The 23003-nt window shown below is 37.0% G+C and overlaps 1 protein-coding gene across 1 annotated transcript; it reads right to left on the bottom strand.

Annotated features, from left to right (window-relative positions):
• Window positions 1-16780: 16780 nt before the first annotated feature.
• Window positions 16781-19146, bottom strand: LOC106054931 (circumsporozoite protein-like). The gene is made up of 2 exons (XM_013211018.2): window positions 18660-19146; window positions 16781-16797 (listed from the first exon to the last, which is right to left on the bottom strand). Exons 1-2 carry the CDS (start codon window positions 19144-19146, stop codon window positions 16781-16783), a joined length of 504 nt encoding a protein of 167 aa, XP_013066472.2.
• Window positions 19147-23003: the final 3857 nt, after the last annotated feature.

The raw sequence follows: 23003 nt of genomic DNA, 5'->3' as shown, positions 1-23003 counted from the left end.
ATCCCACTTCCGATTCTCACGAATCGATTAAAAAATTAATCAATTTGTTAATCATTTAGTGCTAATAAATTAATTCTGTTTTATAGAAGGGAAACTTTTCCCAGTTGAAACCGATCAAGAACTCTCTGAGCCATTCACTATTAACATTTTCTGCTGTTGGATCAATCATTCGTGATTGACTTTAATAAAGAAATTAAAACTAATGTTAGTAATTTTAAAAAATCGTTCATAGTCCACATGTTCAAACTTTAATGGGCTAGAGATCTATGTTAAAAGATCAATAAATTTAAACTTTACACGAAGAAGACCACTGATTTAAAGAGCCAGCTAGGACGTGGTAAAAGCATTCAAAAACCCCAGTTACAGAACCACACAGTATATCGTCTGCTGCTGTTATGTCACATTCGAATTTGTATGCGACTTGCGTCAGCGAAACTTGGAATTAGGTCAACTGTTTTTTGTCACAACTCAGCGAGTTCTGATATTATTTAATAACCTAGGCATTAATATTAGGCTAAAGAATTTATACCTATATTACTTTATAACGCGGCGCTTAAATGCTATTTTAGCATGCTCAGTGCGCGCTAAACTAATGATGTCCAGCTTTTTTTCGAACAGTTAGACCATATAATGATAGACAATAATGAAAGTAAATAACCCCTTTCAGACCTAGCGATCTATAGGGCAGATGATGTTAAGGTCATCTTTTTCTTTGGCCAACGGTTAACGAGCAGAGTGTCATGTGGCCAGCACAACGACCAACTGCTTTTACTTTCGACGCTCACAGCGGTTCTGCGTCCCAGATCACTTCCTGCTTATAGTGTGTCCACTCTCAGATCAGAACGTGGCTGTTGAATCAGTAATACCTTACATTCGGAAATTCCCGAACGCGATTGTCCTTTCAAAACCGATGTTGGATCAAGATCTAGACCTAGTTCTCTAACCAAATTAGTGTGTATTTCTTGGTATTACTGCGAACTATTATAGCAAGCAAACTAGAGTTTGCGAGTAATTCTTATCTAAGCGATATAAATTTCCATGAAAATCATTAGAGTAGTTTTTGAGATCTGTGTCCAGGTTCTACCCTCCACCAGGTTCCACGAAGTTCTGACTTGAATAGAGGTATTGTAAAAATTAAATTATATTCATTTTCTGCCACTGTTTGAGATTGAGGCGTGTGAAAAGAAGGGGTGGGTGGGGGGATATTCAGGGTAGTCCCCGGTGGGTGGGGGGGGGTATTTCAGGGTAGTCCCCTAAGTCCCCGTAATTGTGTCCCTTTACAAAATATTAATTATTATCTGGTCTGAACATGACTTGATACATTGAAAACGTTTCTGCAAATGTATAATTGAGACAGTTCTAATTAGAATGTAATTATTTCTGTTATAGGGAAGGGTGAGGGCTGATCCGATCACAGCATTGGCTGACTGCATCCATGCCAACCCCCCCCCCCCTCCGCCCTGGTTTTATCTCGACGCTTAGAACAAAAAACACAAAAGATAATTTCATTATCAATTCATGCATTTTAAATCCAATATTCAATCGGGTAAAGCCCGCCCCCGTTTCACTTCATCTCGCGAGCAGACGGCCTGAGCACTGAGACAGTCTCGCGAAACTGCGCTGGTATCTATTTAAATCACTTAGCACTGATCTCAAGATAGGATTTAAAAGCGTTTGACACACCTTGACCCAATGACCGACAACTCCGAAGTGTGTTTACATAATCCACATAGATGTACATCAGTCTTGGCGTTAAATAAATAATTCTTGACAATACGATACATATTTCATTATGGTTTCAAATATTGTCGAATGGGGGGGGGGGGTTCACATTAATAACTTTCCATTTAAATACTAACAAGCCTAATTTAAAAAAAAATCATTAAAAAGAAAACAAAGCTTATCTAATGGGGAAGAACTCCGTCCTTATAACTTTATCTAGCAATAATGTACATGTTATTCCCCTTATTCAAGATCAAACAAAATAATTAACTACCAATAATTAATTTCTACTTGAGTATTTTGTATTTATTGACTCGTGTCTTGTTAAACCCAACAAATTTAGAAATATCTATTAGTTTCCCTTGTTGCTATTAATCAAATGTTAAAAGCCCAAATGTTAAAAGTCCAATGTTAAAAGCCCAAATGTCAAAAGCCCAAATGTTAAAACTCCAATGTTAAAAGCCCAAATGTTAAAAGTCCAATGTTAAAAGCCCAAATGTTAAAAGCCCAAATGTTAAAAGCCCAAGTGTCAAAAAGTCCAAATGTTAAAAGCCCAAATGTCAAAAGCCCAAATGTTAAAAGCCCAAATGTTAAAAGCCCAAAAGTTTAAAGTCCAAATGTTAACAGTCCAAATGTTAAAAGCCAAAATGTTAAAAGCCCAAATGTCAAAAGTCCAAATGTTAAAAGCCCAAATGTCAAAAGCCCAAATGTTAAAAGCCCAAATGTTAAAAGCCCAAATGTCAAAAGCCCAATTGTTAAAAGCCCAAATGTTAAAAGCCCAAAAGTTAAAAGCCCAAATGTCAAAAGCCCAAATGTTAAAAGTCCAAATGTCAAAAACCGAAATGTTAAAATCCCCAATGTTAAAAGCCCAAAAGTTAAAAGTCAAATGTTAACAGTCCAAATGTTAAAAGCCCAAATGTTAAAAGTCCAAATGTTAAAAGCCGAAATGTTAAAAGCCCAAATGCTAAATGCCCAAATGTTAAAAGCCCAAATGCAAATAACGTTCTATCAACGTTTGTACGTGTGTGTATGAGAGTTAGTGTGTGTGTACGAGAGAGAGAGAGAGAGAGAGAGAGAGAGAGAGAGAGAGAAAGATAGTAATTACATAGCTTGTTTACGATATCAGTTATCTGTGATATCATTTGTTTCTCTATGCAGATTGTTGATAGAAATGTAATGTCTCAAAATCTGATCTAGTTGGCAAATAATCCGCCAAGTATCTTAACACCGTACAGACAGATGACTCACAATTTCATCAGATATACGAAGATATATAAACCGATACTGTTCGATTTTTTTGGCATTCCTGTACCTGTTGAGTTGACAGCGTAACCTACACTGACAAATGCTACAGAATATAAAAATAGATGTATTTACTTCACTACGCTTAAAACTATCCACTTGTTTATACCAGTCTGACGCGACACGGATCTAGATCTACATTAACTGGGCTGTACGACAGCCTTCTCGTGTTGACTTCGGAAATTTCCTCTAGACTTCTAGTAGATCTACAGTCTAGTTCTTCTCAGGTCAGCGGAAGTTTCCCAAGACGTCTTCAAACCACTTCCAGAAGACTGCAGTCACCTGTGATATTTTTTTTTGGCTCAAACATTTAAATGTGCCAATCAGTATAGTGGAAACAAAGGCATGGTGTAACAGTTTGAAAGGCACTGACCTAGATAGTTATGCTTCACTCATGTACGTGGCAAAAATACTTTTTGTTATCTAAAAATAATGCACAGGATATATTAATATCACATCTCTACTAAAATAGATTCTAGAGGTTACACGATATTCTTTCATAATTTGTCTTACCTTTGTATGGGGGCGGCACAGGGCCGGTTTTACAAATATCGGGGCCCAATTTATTAAATGCTTACAAAGTCCCTCTGCTAATTTTTTTTTAGTTCGTTGCAACGTCAAAGGTCTGTACGACGTGGCAACAAGCTATTAGTCTAAACAGCCCACAGGTTGTGACGTTGCAGGTCAGTGATGAGGCCTTCTATAACGGATGGTCTTATATAGATCTAGACATGCAGGTCTACTTCAAAAGGTATGGTACAGAAGATTCTAGTTTGGCAATTTATATCCAGTCTGAAAAGCAAACAAAAACAAAACCCAGTAAGTTAGACTAGACTACTGGATCGAGATTTAGGTAGAGATATAATACAGAAGATTCTACATAGAACTAGGCCAAATTCTATATAAGATAGTGCGCAAAAATGTTCCTAAATATGTATTTTTTTAAATTTAACTCTTTAATGAATACATGCGGAAAACCCGCTGAAGTACGTGCATTCAATACATGAAATGCTTAGATCTCCAGACCAAATTTAATTTTAAGAAGATTACATTATATTTTGAGCGAGAATTTCACATCAATGGCCATATATGTGGTTATACTTTCCCAAAGATATGCATAAACTGTTACATTTGTAGGGAAATCGTGAGAACCGTTTTCGAGATCCGTGTCAACACCGATTTTTATTTGATTTTTGGCACCATGAAGAATTATTAAGTTGGAAAGAGGAATCGAAAAAGAGAACTACAGACGTTGATAGACTATTTGAAGGCCAGCCCGTTACAATACGATATATTTACTATTTATGCACACTTCAAATTAGCGAACAAAACCTGCAGTCATATTCAATTACTCTAAGAGGCACTGAGAGCGTAGATTTACATGTCTTTCTGGCAAATGAGGTGAGAAGCCATTGTTCAGTTATCTTACTGAAATGTGGGCCTACTAAAATTATATCTTGCCAAAAATTCCGAAAAGTGGCCAGGCAAGTTAAGTGAAAATGTTACACTGAAAACATGAATTCAATGGTGTTCAACCTTTTTTGGCCTACCGCCCCCTTTTCGTATTTTTTCTTTTAAAAAATCCGCCAGCGGCCCCCCTTCCCCCCCCCCCCCCCCCCATTTAAGAAAACACTTATACAGAAGTGTGAGAAGGCAAATTTGAACAAAATGTCATTTATTTACTAATTTTTATGCTATCAAGAAGAGGCAGACAGAGAAAGCGATGAGGAGGACAACATAAAAGAATGGACGGGCCTGCCATTGAAAGAGGTTTTAAACAAGGCAAAAGACAGAGGATTGGAGAAAGACGGTCGACAAATCTTGCGTGGTGCCCCAACGGTCCAACAGACTAAGGGATAGGTAAAGGTAAAGATGCTGTCAGTAACACTTATCCCACATGGGAGACGACTGCATGCTAAAGGCGATCTTCTTTGGCGAGCCTAAAAGAGGACGGTGTAACAGAGGTGCTTCCCCCTCCGCCATGTCAGCGCAATAACGATCAACTCAGGCGCCATTTCGCCCTCACACTGGCATAGAGTACCTGGCAGCAGATGGATTCTGAGAGAGAATTGGAGAGCTCTCACAAAAGCTGCGGGACAAACATTTGAGACTCAAAGAAAAGCCATTATTGAAGACAGGCGCAAAAAGACGGAAAGGAAACGGCTTTGTCTGCACGAGATGCTGGAAAATTTGTAGGTCGCGTAGTTATGTGAAACACTGCATTTCAGCCTTAATCTTCGGAATCGAAGACATTCCCATTATTATTGTAAGGGTTCTAATTATATATATGCTTGTCTCTTGTGTTGTTGTGTTTCTTAACTTGGCTCACAAGGGGTTTCACTTATACGAACAAATATTACTTGATTCTTAAATTCTTAAATATTACAACTAAGAACAATTATACTTAATACACATCAACTCCAACTCCAAATCTCTAAGAATCTAACAATGATATTTTAATATCCGATATAGCTCAAATAATGCTCAATAAATATTAATATTAATAAACAAACACCAGTCCAGGAAGTAAACGTCCAACCTTCCTGGACCGGGAGCAAGACCTTACTGACTTAACACACTCTCTCGCACATTCAACGAAGACTAAATCACTCAGTTCACAATACGTACAACAATTTTGCATTCATACCAAAATATCAAACTAACATTCATTCTCGCCATACCTCCCCCTGACAATTATCATTATACAAAAATTATTTCAAATAATTTACAGTGATTACACCCAAAAATTATTTCTCATTGTCATAACTTTCTTTCAAATCCTAAGAATGGTCCTCTTTTAAATTTCGGAATATTATGGCCAACTGTTCTTAGGTTTAATTGTAAATTTATTATTTATTTTTAATATAAACATTGTTATTGCTAAAGTCATTACAAGATGAAATTAAGCTAATGGAAACATTGTGCCTCCTGCAGTCTTATCTTATCTTATTTTATATGATACAGACGTTACTTCAAAAAAGATGATTACGTCCTACGTGTCATGCATTTAGTCATTCATATTAACCAATGACCTAAACTCCGCCAAGTCTGGCTAGCTCAGGCACCCCATTCCATGCTCTAATAGCACTAGGGAAGAAGGGAGTATTTGTACAAATTTGTCCTAGCACATGGGACAAGGAATGTGCCTTTATCTTTGTGTCTTTCTGAGAATTTTATTAAATTTTGTTTTTGTATTTGAAGATAATGGTTCAATGTTTTATGTATAATTTCTACTTTACTTTTGAGTCTTCTGTCCTTAAGGCTTTCTAAATTTAGTGTTTTTACTAAAGGGGTTACTCTAGTCAAATGTGAATATTCGTTTGTTATGTATCTCACCGCTCTATTTTGTAATTTTGTAATTTTTTTTTTAATTTAGTTGCCAACATGGGCGTTTTTATTTATATCGTCCTTGACCTGGTTTAGTTCCTCGTGAACATCCAGTATCAGCAAATAAAGGCCGTATTAGAACTCTCTCTCTCTCTCTCTCTCTCTCTCTCTCTCTGTGTGTGTGTGTATTTGAAGTTCTAAGAATTAAAACGTGTCAAACCTTTTCTTTTTGCCAATGTCATAGGAGATTTCTAATAGTTTGACTTCCTAGTTGCAATTCACTTTGGGGTTTTCGGTAAGAGAGACAGAGAGAGAGAGAGAGAAAAAGAGGGAGAGAGAGAGAAGAAAATTGGGATGGTTGCCTGGTTGCGTGGTATGCGCTTTGGGCTGTCAAAACCCTCCTCGTTTCTATCGCCAACTGTCCTGCAGGAAGTTTGGGTGGTTAAGGAGTAAACATCTTTACCAAGAAACGTGCGGGCGAAGGTTCCCATCCCTTTACGTGCTCACCAAACACAACTCGGGATCCGAACTCGATCCCCTGCCCTTGAAATGCAGCCATTGACCACAAAAACGTGACCACATATACATTTGCATTTTATGTAATACAAACTTTCACAATCTTTTCCCTTGAGTATGTTCATTAACATATATATTAATAGCTTTTATATAGCGCTACTTTCATGCTTATAGCATGCTCGGAGCGCTTTGGTCCAATCTCATTTGTGGACCAGTGGAGAGAGGGGGTACCTAGGAGTTGGTTTTCTGTGCTGCCTTTAGGCGCTCATTAAACACAACTCTGCCCGAGTCGGGTGTCGAACCTCGAGCCCCCTTCTAGGTAGCCAAGCCAAGCCAAGTTCAAGAGCACTTAGCCTTCCCTACCACGCTTTCCACATAAGGCCTATATCACAAAGGAGGTTCGGGAGCTGGTTGTAAATCGCTTGACTTCCAAACCAGAAGGTCCCGGGTTAAGAACGGGATTTTTATCAGGATCTTTGGGGCGCCTCAGAGTCCACACAGCTCTAATTGGAACCTAACCCCTCAACTCAAGAAAACATTAAGAAACTGGAACAGACACAAAATAGAGCAGTGAGATTCATAACAAACGAATATTCACATTTGACTAGAGTAACAATTTGAGTAAAATGACTAAATTTAGAAAGCCTTCAGGAGAGAAGACTCAAAAGTAAAGTAGCAATTATACATAAAACACTGAACCATAATCTTCAAATACAAAAACAAAATTTAATAAAATACTCAGAAAGACACAAAGATATAGACATATTCCTCGTCCCATATGCTAGGACAAATTTGTACAAATACTCTTTCTTTCCCAGTGCTATTAGAACATGGAATGGGTTGCCTGAGCTAGCCAGGAAAACCAGTGACTTGGTAGAATTTAAGTCATTGGTTAACATGCATGACTGAATGCATGACGCGTAGGAGGTAATCATCTTCTTTTTTGAAGTAACGTCTGTATTATATAAGAAAAGATAATATAAGATAAGAAGATAACATTAAACGTAAAGACATTTGGTCGTTGTGCTGGCCACATGACACCCTCGTAAACCGTAGTCTACAGAAACAGATGACCTTTACATCATCTGCCCTATAGATCTCATAGTATGAAAGGGAAACTTCACTCTTTTTGTTTTTACCATATCAGAACAATGACTACATCTAGATAAACTTTCCGCGAAAAAAAATAGTTCCTTTTTCAGGTAATATTTTTGGTCAAATTGCAGTCTCTAGCATTGATTAAGTATTACTTCCTGGATATCTCCTCTTGTTGGCGTCATATAAGAAGCTCATCCCTAAACACTGCGTTGTCAACACTAAATCTACCGATCTCTTGCATCCGTCTAATAAATTTAGCTTATATCTAGCGCACCGAGACGTCACTTCCTGGATAACTGAAAAGCTGGGTTAAACGGGGCCAAATAGTTTCCCGACATTTTCTGCGCCCCGCAAGCGAGACAATTTGTCACTACTTGTCGGAACAGGTCGAGCAGAGAGTGTAAAAAATGACGGTATGTGTATTCTGACGTCAATTTAAGACACGTGACAGCGTTCTTATCCAGCCCCTACGTCATGGGTACTAGTTGAGTGGATTGGAGAAAGTGGCTTTCATAGACACCTTTCATCAACAAGGGAGCGAATCGAAAGACATAAGTAACTCATTAACTAATTACTTTAGATGTAAATAATGACTAAACAGGGCATATAGTTATAGGCTTAAGGCAATGTAGGTACAAGTACATATAATATTATATAAAAAAAACAAGCAAAATTAAAAAATAACCTCCTTATCTAAAGGGGAAGAACTCCGGCCCTAAAAACTATATCCATCAAAAATGTACAAACTATTTCACTAATTATATATCAAACAAAATAATTAATTACAAATAGTTGATAATGTATTTTTGTTTATTGATATATGTCTTGTTAAGTACAATAAATAATTGTTTAAAGTATCAACTTGATCTGAGGGGACTAAACCCAACAAATTAAGTCACATCTGTGTATACTACGCCAGTAGTTTCCATTAGTGTCTAACAAAATTATTAATTACCAGTAATTGGTTACTTTTTTTTTATTCATCTCTTGTCTATGCCATTGAATAATTGTAATCTATTTTATTGATTCATCTCTTGTCTATGCCATTGAATAATTGTAATCTATTTTATTGATTCATCTCTTGTCTATGCCATTGAATAATTGTGCGAAGTGTAAAACTTTTTCCAAGAATGGGTGAATCGGAGAAATAACGTGTACACACTTATTTACAGACAATCAGACAGACAAAATGAGTTGATAAAAGACAGACAGACAGACAGAATGAGTTGATAAAAGACAGACAGACAGACAGAATGAGTTGATAAAAGACAGACAGACAGAATGAGTTGATAAAAAACAGACAGACAGATAGAGAAAGAGAGGGAGAGAGAGAGACATGGAGAGAGACATGGAGAGAGACATGGAGAGAGAGAAAGAGAGAGAGACATAAAGAGATAGAGAAAGAGCGAGAGAGAGAGAGAGAGAGAGAGAGAGAGAAAGAGAGAGTGCAAGAGAGAGAAAGTGACAGAGCGAGAGAGACAGAACAAAGAGATAGAGAGAAAGTATTGGTCTATTAGTGTAAGAAAACAAATGTCACGAGGTCAGACCTTCAGTCAACTTAAAAAAACAAAATCTGAGATAAAACGAAACGAAACTTTTGATCGATGGGAGACGGTGACGTCAGTGTCAGATGTTGGTGACGTCTGCCCTAAAGGGACAGGCCGTTGGTCAACAGTTTGCACTAAAGTTGGCCAACCTTTTCCAGTTCATGCACCCCTTTAAATGCTTTGAAAAGCTGCACCCTGGACACGTATAATGGTTTAACCCCTTAAAGTGCTGAGCTGTCTTACAATGAGCGCATACAAAATGGAATTACAATTCTGATGTTTAGAGGCTAATGTACCACACGCGTTTTAAGGGTTAAGAAAGTTATTGAAATTTGAGGGCGAGTTTTTTTTTTTCAGTTACAATTGTTACGTTTTTCTTTTTTTTTTTTTCACATCAGACCTAAACCTAAATTTTAATTTAATTGGTAAGCACGGTTCGGACATGGTCCAGTCAGACGATGCTTCACAAAGTCTCGCGCTTTAGGGTAGTATAGATGATATCACTTAGAGTAGAGCGTCCGAAATAGGATTTATTCATCTATCCAACCTAGGCTATTCAACTTCAAATTTTTGAAGCGTTTCATTTCTCGCCATCTGAGCTCATGTTTCATTTCTCGCCATCTGAGCTCTTGTTTCATTTCTCGCCATCTGAGCTATTGTTTCATTTCTCGCCATCTGAGCTCTTGTTTCATTTCTCGCCATTTGAGCTCTTGTTTCATTTCTCGCCATCTGAGCTCTTGTTTCATTTCTCGCCATCTGAGATCTTGTTTCATTTCTCGCCATCTGAGCTCTTGTTTCATTTTTCGCCATCTGAGATCTTGTTTCATTTCTCGCCATCTGAGCTCTTGTTTCATTTCTCGCCATCTGAGCTCTTGTTTCATTTCTCGCCATCTGAGCTCTTGTTTCATTTCTCGCCATCTGAGCTCTTGTTTCATTTCTCGCCATCTGAGCTCTTGTTTCATTTCTCGCCATCTGAGATCTTGTTTCATTTCTCGCCATCTGAGCTCTTGTTTCATTTTTCGCCATCTGAGATCTTGTTTCATTTCTCGCCATCTGAGCTCTTGTTTCATTTCTCGCCATCTGAGCTCTTGTTTCATTTCTCGCCATCTGAGCTCTTGTTTCATTTCTCGCCATCTGAGCTCTTGTTTCATTTCTAACCATCTGAGCTCTTGTTTCATTTCTAACCATCTGAGCTCTTGTTTCATTTCTCGCCATCGGAGCTTTTGTTTCATTTATCGCCATCTGAGCTCTTGTTTCATTTCTCGCCATCTGAGCTCTTTCACAGAAGCCAAAGGAGATAGCACTTCCGACACCAGTTGTAACGGATTTCTGTCAACACTCAAAGAACTTGACAAACCAGCAGAGGCGGACTGGGTATCAAAATCGGCCCGGGCATTACCATATAAACCGGCCCACAAATGGCAAGTCATAAATTTTCGGTGGGGGGGGGGTGGGATTTTTACCCCACTCCGCAATTTATATATATATTAGTGTGTGTGTGTGTATATATGTAATTAATCTTCATTACATTCTGATCTTTCATTCTTTCACACGTTTTTTCTACCCTAGAATACTCTCTTCCTATAATTAGTGGAAAGACAGTACACACCGCCAAAGGGCAGCTAGGGAGTCCGGGGAGCGCTGTGAGCTCCCCCAGTGGGATCCGGGGCCAATCATGGAACCAAGCATTATTTCCGTTATTTTAAGCTTTAAAAATGCATATTCTGAGGTATCTACAGTGCAATTAGCCCGCTACACTTCCGCTAAAAAAATTAAAAAAAAAAAACAAGTCTGCTATTCAGTGGAGTTCAGCGACTGGTAGACAGGGGCGGACTGTCTATATGGGCAAACGGGCAAATGCCCGGTGGGCCGGTACCAAATGGGCCGGTCTGGTCGGGACCAAAGAAAAAAAAATTTCAATGCAGACAACTTAAAAAAAAAAAAAGTGACAGCAGCAAGACACAAAGGCCTGAACACATTTTCTTGTTTTTTTTTGTTTTTTTCCATTTGGTACCGGCCCACCGGGCATTTGCCCGTTTGCCCATATAGCCAGTCCGCCCCTGCAAACCAGGGATCCAAGTAATCTAACTCTTTAAAGTATAAAGATAACAGCCGACACCGTACAATCGGCAACAACTAACACTGACAGTACATATGCTTCAAAATCGTTTTTGGTAAATTTAACCACTTCGGTTTTGATCATAAAATTATCTTAGCTGTCCAAGGTAACCGATTGAAGGTTAAATTTTCGTATTGCTTCGTCCACCGCAAGTGGGAGAATCGGTGGTAAGTCATAGATTAGTCAGGGCCCTTGCGTTTTTAGTATAGATTCGTGTAACTAGACAATAATAGAATATAAATCCTCAGTTCGGGTCCCCTCAACTCAAGAAACCATCTCTATTCAAGGACGAAACTTTGTAACATATCGGGTAAACCCGTTTTCACAGTGTTTTATATTTGATATGAATATATCGGCTGAACGGGTAAATTCATTTTCCCACTCTACTTTCGGTTTTGTGGAAAATTAAAAAAAAAAATGTAAAGGGAACATTCTCCATGTTTGACTTCAATCTAGATCCATTCCAGTCGATCAGCCTATACCCAAACTAACGATCGGAGAATCGCGGGTCATTTCCAGCTAGTTTATTATAAATGTAACTACATTTTTTTTTTATTATTCTTTGACCTTTTTTGCATGTGTAAATGGTAGTTGTCTCCCTTTGCCCGTGTCTCTGTTAACAGCCATTTTTTTGAAACAATGTGTTACTTTTAGTGCAAAGACCTTTGTGTTAGCTAGCACTGGCCTATATAGTAAACGTCCACAATTATCTAACTTTACCTGAGCTCTCACTTGACCTAAGTTTAAATACGTGATTCCCCTCCACAAAACACACACAGACACACAAAGACACACACTTTAGCACATCACATTTTATGACTGTCATCTCCCAGCGTTCCGTGTTAGTTTAGTGGAGGTCACTGACGCGAGACGTCCTTGTGGGTCAGCGCTATCGTTTGATGCGATGTTTTCGACTGTCCCTCTTTGTGACGAGAACCGTGACGATGGCGTCATAGAGACCTAGGTACGTCCATGGGAAACACGAGGACACTACCAGAAAACCTTTTGGTGCTAACAAACATCTTTGGACAAACAGGTGCTGACCTTCGATCTCAGTGGTGGAAGATTCTATACCAGCGGTTCTCAATGGGTTTTTATATGTATGAATATAAATTTCAATATGAATATTAATTTAAATAGGAATACTAATTTAAATACAAATACTAATTTAAATACGAATAATTTAAATATGAATATAAATATGAATATTAATCAAGCAAAACCTTCAGCTCATCTTCACCTTTCCCTTAATCTTGGGGGCACCACAAATGATCCATTGACCATCTTTTTCCAAGCAAAAATATATTTAACAAGCAAAATACAAAAAAACTTTTTAAAAAAAGAGACAAAGCTTTTATGAAGTGTAATTAGTTTGGATCAGTCATGTAATTAAATTTGTAATAGATCTAGACTAACAATAATAACAATAACCAAGGTTAAATAACATTTTAGTTTAATGTTCTTATTTGATTTATAAAAATTTGTTTTAATAAACCCTAATGCTTTATTTGATTTTTTTGATAGTTTCATCAATTTAGGGATTCCATGACAGTTTTTCATTTATTATAACACGTAGGTATTTTGCGTTTTTAGTCTGTGTTACTGGTTTACCATGAATAAGATAAGTGGAATTTATTTGTTTTAGTTTTTTTGTTACTCTTAATAACTGACATTTTTCTGGGTGGAAAGACATGCTCCAGTTTGATTCCCATTTTGTAATTCATCTAATTCTCTTTGTTAAATATCTGTGTCTTGTGTTGTTTTTATTGTTCTATATATTATGCAATCGTCTGAAAATAATCTGACTTTTGTTCCTGAGCTAATGCAGTTTGGTAAACCATTTATGTAAATTAAAAATAGTAGTGGACCTAAAACTGTTCCTTAAGGTACGCCTGAGTTTACTGTTATCGGTGTTGATTTAGAGCCATTTATTATTACAGTTTGTTCTCTCCCTATCAGAAAATCTTTAATCCACAGATGCAATGGACGATAAATGCAAAAGTTTTTTTTTTTTTTTAAGCATAACTATGGTGGTTAGCTTTGTCAAAAGCCTTGGAAAAATCTAATAATATAGCATCTATTTGCTCACTATTATCTAAGCCTTTTGAAAAGTCATCAATTAGTCCTATTGTGTTTCACATGATCTATATTTCCTAAAGCCATGCTGGTATGGAGTAAGGACATTATGATTGTCTAAGTGGTTTATGATGTTACTACATATTATGTGTTCTAGGATTTTACTGGTCTGTAGTTCCCTGGGTCAGATTTTTCTCCTTTTTTAAATAGAGGGGTGACATTAGCTTCTTTCCAGTCCCTTGGTACTCTGCCCTGGTTAGGAGTTGTCTGAAAAAGTATTTTGCTAGCTCATTGCTTAGTTCTTTGAGTAATCTAGCTGGAATACCATCAGGTCATTCAGGTTATTCGATTTAATGTTTGCTAATAGTTTTTGGATCCCCTTTTCTTGTACTTTTATTGGTTCAAATTAAGTAATATGTCACTAAAACATACAGGGCTACCTGACCACTACATTCAAACGGTATAGCCGCTAAACATACAGGGCTATCTGACCACTACATTCAAACGGTATAGCCGCTAAACATACAGGGCTATCTGACCACTACATTCAAACAGTACAGTCACTTTACAAATCAAAACTTTCAGGAGTCATCAGAAGAAAAGATCAAATGGAGACACCCAAACAACAAGTTACTTATTATAAAACGAATTAAAAATAAGTATGATGTAATATGATTAAACATAGTGTAAGTTGATGTTATATAGAGCAGTACATAATGCTACCGTTTGCCCCCAAAAGATAAATGCCCGCCCATCCCCTTACAATTTTTTTTTTTTTTTTTGCAAAAAGTGGAAATTTTAGTTAACCTACTTTTCTATGACCTGTAAAGCTAACAACTGGTAAATTTCCAAAACTCAGTGAGACATGCCATGTGTAAATATCATTTACATCATTTACATATCAGCTTTGAGTTCATGGTGCCACAGACTAAACGGGTTTGGAGATTAGCAGTACGACTCGTCCCGCGGAGAAATGTATCATGCATGTCTAGGGAGGGGATGGGGGAGGCGAGTGGCTGTCTCGTATTTCTGTCAGCAATACTAAGATAAACAATATTGAGATTTACATATACATAACAGATTACTTAAGTTTCATGTTGCATTGTACTTTTTAAAGTCTAGACAAGTTACAGGACTAATCATGATTCTCTACAGTGGCGTCACTGGGGTGGGTGTCACAAAGTGCGGTAGGCTTAGGGTGTCACACCCTGCTCCCCCCTCCTCTTTAAAAATACTTTTTTTTTTTGTTTGTTTGTTTCTTGAGCTGTAATACATATAGTTTAAAGTTACCTACGTTATTTAATTGTTGAGCTACTATAAAATGAGTGTCTATTAAATTTTAAAATTCAGTTGTTTATAACAATTTATGTAAAGTTCACTGTGTTTATAACAATTTATCTATAGTTCACTGGGTTTATAACAAGTTATCTACAGTTCACTGTGTTTATAACAATTTATCTATAGTTCACTGGGTTTATAACAATTTATCTATAGTTCACTGGGTTTATAACAATTTATCTATAGTTCACTGGGTTTATAACAATTTATCTATAGTTCACTGGGTTTATAGCAATTTATCTAAAGTTCACTGGGTTTATAACAATTTATCTAAAGTTCACTGGGCTTATAACAATTTATCTATAGTTCACTGTGTTTATAACAATTTATCTATAGTTCACTGGGTTTATAACAAGTTATCTAAAGTTCACTGGGTTTATAACAATTTATCTAAAGTTCACTGGGTTTATAACAATTTATCTATAGTTCACTGGGTTTATAACAATTTATCTAAAGTTCACTGGGTTTATAACAATTTATCTAAAGTTCACTGGGTTTATAACAATTTATCTATAGTTCACTGGGTTTAAAGCAATTTATCTAAAGTTCACTGGGTTTATAGCAATTTATCTATAGTTCACTGGGTTTATAACGATTCATCTACATACGCATCCTCATTCTTTGGAATCGAAGACATTGCCGTTAATCTATAGTTTTATTTTACAACAAAGCAACTATAAGTAAATTACTTTTTTTTTTAGTGGCCCCCTAATGGGGAAGAGACTCTATAAGTTTTGTGCGGCCTGTCTGTCCGTCCGTCTGTCCGTCCGTCCATTCGTCTGTCCGTCCGTCCGTCCGTCCCGTTTAGATCTCGTAAACTAGAAAAGATAGTGAAAATCTGACATCACAATATTTTAGACCATTCAAAGTTCTGATGCAACGGCTACTTTTTTTCTTTTCCGAAAGTGAACCATCTAATTTGTTAAATTATATATGCAAGCAGATTTTTCAAAAAAATTACACCACTTTTCAATGAAAAACTTCAGGAGAGGTAACTTTTTCTTAAAAGGTCATGGACGTTTTCATTAATAACTCAAGCTTCATTAATACATTCGCGCATTGGTACAAAAAAAAATTGCATCTAAGGTCACAATGGTAAAAGTGTCAATGAATCATTCTAAATTAAATGTATTAAGTAACTCATTGAATAGAATACTGATTCAAATGTTGTTTTAACAAAAGAAAGAATTTTGATACAAACTTGGACAGACAGGCCACACAAAATTAATAGCGTCTCTTCCCCTTCCCCTTCCCAGCATAATTTCTCCCTTAAAATCGTATAACTTCTGAATCTGATCTGTGTGTGCTATGTCAGGTGTGCTAGGTCAGATGTGCTAGGTCAGGTGTTGTCAAACAAAATACAAAAGTGCTTACTATAATTCTGACTCTAATATCTTTTAAATTTAATTAAATTACACATTTCTATTTCATTACAATTAGTTGAGAATAGTTGAAAACAAAAGAATAATTATTTTTTTGCTATTAAGAGACTAAATCGTCCCCACTAGGAAGCACCCGAACCATTCTTCTAACTGCTGGAGTACTTTTTTCTTTTGCTCTGAGTAATTTCCTTCGTAAGTCACGTGATATTGGCACACGCCAAAATGAAAAATCTTATAAAATATTTAAGCATATCATTTGACTGACACATTGTAACATTTCCTTCATCTTGGCTAGAGCTTCTTTTAAGGAAAAAAGAAATTACTATATAATCTTCAGAAATCTCAATGGCCACTTATTTACTTTCCAGTTCTAGAAAAATTTACATTAAAGGACTGAAACTTGTAAAATTTTAAGTGGCGCATCTGAGTTAGAAATGAAAAAAAAATTGGCGCCTGAAAGCACCGTCCCTGGTCTACATCGTCACAAATGATTGAACTCAAGTACATGAGAAAATGGGGAATACCGGTTATATAGGTCTACGTCTGCCCACGTGTATGTGAATGTGTCTTTGTCAATGTAATGTCTGTTTATAATTGATTTAGTGGGTGTGTGTGGATGTGTGTGTGTGTGTGGCGCTATAAGGTGAATGCAGTTGAATAACCCAAATGTCATGTCATTTGCGATGTGTCATCAGAAAAATATTCTAGAAGTGCACTATTCAATTCCTTCGGTATCATAGCATATTGTTGGTACAATACAGCACTGGCACGCCTCAGGGGTTAAAGAGTTAAAAGTGAAGTAACCACATTCATAAAAGTCACATATTTATTGTTTATCTTATATATTACTTCAAAAAGAAGATAATTACGACCTACGCATTTCGTGTGTCAATCTAGTCATGGATGTTAATCAATGACTTAAACTCTGCTAAGGCATTAGTTTTCCTGGCTGATTCAGGCAACCCATTCCATTCTCTGATGGTTCTAGGGAAGAAAGAGCCCTTGCACGAAATAGTTCTAGTGTTCACAATCAGATATAGAATAATATAGAGTCTACTATGGCCTACGTAATTGTCTAAGGAACAGTTCTCCTAAGGTTAATATAGAGTCTACTATGGCCTACGTAATTGTCTAAGGAACAGTTCTCCTAAGGTTAATATAGAGTCTACTATGGCCTACGTAGTTGTCTAAGGAACAGTTCTCCTAAGGTTAAAAAAAAAAATTAGTCAAACGGTTATTTATTTATTTTGAAAAACGTAAACGAAGCTTAATTAATATACAAATAAACCTGACTTTTTATACTTACTCACTTGTTTTTATTCTAACACACACATACCATATATATAATATCATCTACTCTAATATAATTTAGGTTAGCAACAAAATCATAACGGTTAGTGCGCTCGAAAAATATAGGACGTATTCAATATAATTTTACAATTAAAAAATTAAAATAGATTCTCTGTAACTGTATGTGAGACAACTATATGCCTAAGGCATTTTTTTTTTGGTAAGATGAAAAGTGGTCAGAGTATCAGAGGTGCCCCCCTCCCTTAATCTTCGGGCAGAAAGAAAAAGCCTTATAATTATGTACATGAGTGATTACACAAACTTTGACTGTTCAATTTTTGTTCCAACCGGAAGTTATAACACTAAAAGTTTCAATAACACTTTAATGTTCCTTCGCGGGTTTTCCCCTTACAGTTCCCTAACACTTTGTATGTTTGCAAGATATTAGCATACAACCAAAAGAGGTTCTCACTCAGTGAAAGTACAAAATAATCGATCTATAAAGCAGCACACTTTTAGTAGTCAATATATAGTTCGACAGTTTTGCTGGGCAGGGCATGTTTCCCGTAAGGGGGGCAAACGTATGACAGAGGCAGTCTTTTTGAAGAGCCGAAACCTTAACAGAGGTGCCCAACGGATACGCTTTAAAGACCAGCTTAAGCGCCAACTTGCTTTAACTTACACAGTAGAGAGCAGAGCATTAGACTGTTGGTGGCTTAATAGTGGGACAGCTGGAAATCACTCACAAAGGCCCCTGGATACACATTTGAGACCTAAAAGAAATCCACTGCCGAGGACAGACGTAGATGGCTAGAATCTAAATCGGCCACTTTGGATGTGGCAAAATATTAAGGTCGCAGATGGGGCTGCGTAGGCACATGAAATGCTGCACTCCTCATTAATCTTTGGACTCGAAGACAAACATTATTATTACTATGTTACCCATCATATTGCCCATCATGTTACCCTTCATGTTACCCTTCATGTTACCCATCACGTTACCCATCATGTTACCCTTCATGTTACCCTTCATGTTACCCTTCATGTTACCCTTCATGTTACCCATCATGTTACCCTTCACGTTACCCATCATGTTACCCTTCATGATACCCTTCATGTTACCCATCATGTTACCATTCACGTTACCCATCATGTTACTCATCATGTTACCCATCATGTTACCCTTCATGTTACCCATCATGTTACCTTTCATGTTACCCATCATGTTACCCTTCATGTTACCCATCACGTTACCCATCACGTTACCCATCATGTTACCCATCATGTTACCCTTTATGTTACCCATCATGTTATCCTTCATGTTACCCTTCATGTTACCCATCATGTTATCCTTTATGTTACCCATCATGTTATCCTTCATGTTACCCATCATGTTACCCTTTATGCTACCCATCATGTTACCCTTCATGTTACCATCATGTTACCCATCATGTTACCCATCATGTTATCCATCATGTTACCCATCCTGTTACCCATCATGTTACCCTTTATGTCAAGAGCATTGAACAATTGTAAAGACAGGCAGCTATTTCAAGATTAACAGTCAAAAATCGTGTCTTTTTAATAGTCATGACAAAACACAGACAGAGAGTTCAAGCCTTCAGACACGGAGTCTAGACCTTATTTCCACGAAACATTTATCCAGACCAATGGTTCTTTCCAATGTCGGCTCCTGGTCCACAATCCAGTTACAAGCGAGCACGAAGGACAACTCTTTACTTCTCAGGATCCATAACTTCAGACTCCTATTTCTATCATCACTTAAGGCAGGGGTTCTCAGCCTGTGGATCGCGACCCCTTTGGGGTTCGAATGACGATTTGCCAGTGGTCGCCTAAGACAATCGAAAATTGTCTACTCTTCTATTGCTGTATGTGTTTGTGTGTGTGATGGGGGGGGGGATCGCGGCAGAATGGGGGATTGTCAAAAGGGGTCGTCGAGCATAAAAGGTTGAGAACCGCTAGCTTAAGGCCAAAGGATGTCTCTCCATATCAATAGTGGAATCTTGTTGAACGTTTACTACTGCGCTAATGCACACCAAGGTAGCTGGTGAAGACCAGAGTAATCAAATTATACATACAAGTAGTTTAAGTTAATTAACAAACTCTCAGAGTAAACACTAGTGTCCTTTGTGAATGATCATGGAAATTTCGAATTTAACGCAAAACAATTTAAAAATGTGTTTTGCATCATAGAGTATAAAAGCAACAAAATTAAAAACGTTTGTTGAAAAACAATGCTTACCTAAGATTCACACAAAATCACTGCAATATATCTCAGTACTTAAAATTTGAACTGTATTTTCAATTAAATAATTAATTTATTACTACTAATTGATTAACTAATTGGTTAGTTTTGTAATTGATTCGTGTATTGTCATGGACTATGAATAATTGTACAAAATGTCAACTTGATCCAAGAATGGCAAGTGGGAGAACAAACATAGAAAATCTGAACCAGACAGACAGACGCAGTGAGTTAATAAAACCTTTCTAAAAAAAACTATCCAAGATAATGATAGAAATTCTCTTTTTTGGTCATACTATTTTTAAATATCTGAATCAAATCTTAATGTATGCGGAAAACTCGAGTTTCGTCAGAGAGTATGTTAAACCGCTGGATCATATCTTGACGTTTGTAGAGCAGACAAGTTGTGTTGGAGATTATGTTTTGCATAAAGATTAGTTCATACCATAGAGGTCTATCTATAGATTGTGTTATCTATGTATAAATATCAAGATCATTACAAAAGAGGTCAGAAATAACTACATAGTGACAGAACAGATTATCTGAAAGACGTTTAGATATAGAAATACAGTTGGCTCTTTGTAAAAAAAAATAAAAAAAATTAAGATCTCTCTTTCACTCAGTAGATATACGAAGTTAAGCTGTCAAATATTCATGAAGCTTATCAGTTAGAAATGTTAATTTGCATTGCTATTTTCAAGGGAGCTAACTTGTACAGAGCACATGCACACATCCACTTATAGATAGATTTCAACAGTTGATAAGCAAGTACAGCTTTGTGATGGCATAATTACAGATGTATAATCTTTGAACTAATAATTAGACATTAAAGCTCACTAACATATATATCTTAATGATCATTCCTTAGAAAGCATAGATTACTACTTTAGATCATTTACGAAATTATTATACTTTGAAGATAATTAGCAATATTTGACAACGGTAAGTACGTCATCTCGTGTGGAGTTTTTGATCTCCCATCGAGCGCCTCCCCAGGTGGCGGATAGGGGAATGCCCTCCAGATATGGTGGGTACCGGGGAAATAAAATACCCGGGGTGGACCAAAATCAAACCTGCTGCCTTGCAGGAAGTGGAGGGATCCACAAAGGCTAGGGCACCTTACCCGAAAATAAAGGCAGCTATCCAGAGAGCTGAAAGGGGCAGCCCCCCAGATGGTTATGCACAGGGCTAACAACTCTGTCATATAAAAAATACTGTTACGAAAGCTAATACACACAAGAAAACCCGGACAGATCTCAACGGAAAACGACCTAGGCCTGGAAAAGGACATGATTTTTGTTTTGCGACATGGAACGTGCTAAGCCTTTATAGAGCAGGTGCACTAGCCCAACTTACTGAAGTGTTAAAGAAATATAGGATACCCCTTGTTGCCCTACAGGAAATCAGGTGGAAAGACTCGGACATTCTCAGAACCAAGGAGTATACTATATTTTATAGTGGTGGAAGCACTAACAACTTAGGTACAGGTTTTGCTGTTAAAAAGGAAATGGTAGGTAATGTCATTGGATTTAAACCTGTAAGTGATAGACTCTGCTCACTACGTTTGAAAGGAAAATTCTTCAACATATCATTTATCAATGTTCATGCCCCTACTGAAGATGCAGATGATAACACAAAAGAAGCCTTCTATGATGGACTGGAAATAATTTATGATGAAGCGCCAAAGCATGACATCAAAATAGTCCTAGGAGATTTCAATGCAAAAATTGGAAAGGAACCAGCATTCAGACCAATAATTGGCAAAGAAAGTTTACATGAAGAGACCAACAATAATGGCATAAGATTAGTGGATTTTGCATCAGGAAAAAGAATGTCTATCAGCAGCACAAAATTCCAACATAAGAATATTCACAAGGTAACCTGGATCTCACCTGATGGCAACACCCAGAATCAAATAGATCATATACTCATAGATAAGAGACATGGATCAGACATACTAGATGTAAGAAGTTTCAGAGGAGCTAATGCTGACTCAGACCACCTACTAGTAAAAGCTAAATTTAGACAAAGAATAAGTACCATACACAATTACCAAAGAAAGAGAGCACAGCAATATGATAGTCAAAAACTCACAAAGGATCCACTTGTTGCAGAAACTTATAGAATGGCACTCCAAACACAACTGACAACATTAGAAAAGGACAGCGAAAATAACATAAATGAGCATTGGGAAATAATAAAGCATGCTATCAAAAGAACAGCAGAAGAGGTAGTTGGACTTAAACAAAAGAACGAGAAAATAGGGTGGTATGATGATGAATGCAGACAAACTATAGAAGAGAAGAACAATGCCCGAATGATAATGCTACTGAGAGAAACCAGGAACACTAGACAGCAATACAATGAAGCAAGAAGAAGGGCCACAAAAGTTTTAAGAAAGAAAAAACGGGAATGGGAAAAGTCCAAGATCACTCAAATTGAGGAACTAGCAAAGGAGGGAGACATGAGAGGAATGTATATGAAAATTAAAGATGAAAAGAACGGATTTCAAGCTAGATCACACATGTGTGAGAACAAAGATGGTCAGCTTATTACAGAAAACAGCAGGGTCATTGAGAGATGGGCTGAATACTTTGAGGAGATCCTAAATACCACTGAAGATGGAGACAATGGAGAATATGAACTGCCGCATGGGGGACCAGATCCCTTAGTGAACCCTCCAACACTCATTGAAACATCAGAAATAATTAGGACCATGAAGAATCACAAAGCACCAGGAGAGGACCAAATCACAGCAGAACTAATTAAATATGGAGGGAAAGACTTACATTCCCAAATACACAGACTAATATCAAGAATTTGGGAAGAAGAAGTAATACCAACAGAATGGGAAACGGCTCTTATAACCCCAATACACAAAAAAGGATCCAAGTTAAAGTGCTGTAATTACAGAGGAATCTCTCTACTAAATGTGACTTATAAGATACTGTCTAGGCTTATAAATAAGAGACTTGGAAAATATTCAGAAGAAATCTTAGGTGACTACCAATGTGGTTTCA

This window comes from Biomphalaria glabrata, chromosome 11, assembly GCF_947242115.1.
Source record: "Biomphalaria glabrata chromosome 11, xgBioGlab47.1, whole genome shotgun sequence".
In the NCBI taxonomy this organism is placed as follows: Eukaryota; Metazoa; Mollusca; class Gastropoda; family Planorbidae; genus Biomphalaria; species Biomphalaria glabrata.
This window is presented reverse-complemented; position numbering and strand designations above follow the sequence as displayed.

What these genes read in the sequence shown, in the direction of transcription:
- LOC106054931 (XM_013211018.2), bottom strand. Translation starts at nt 19,146, where the DNA reads ATGAAGGGTAACATGATGGGTAGCATAAAGGGTAACATGATGGGTAAC.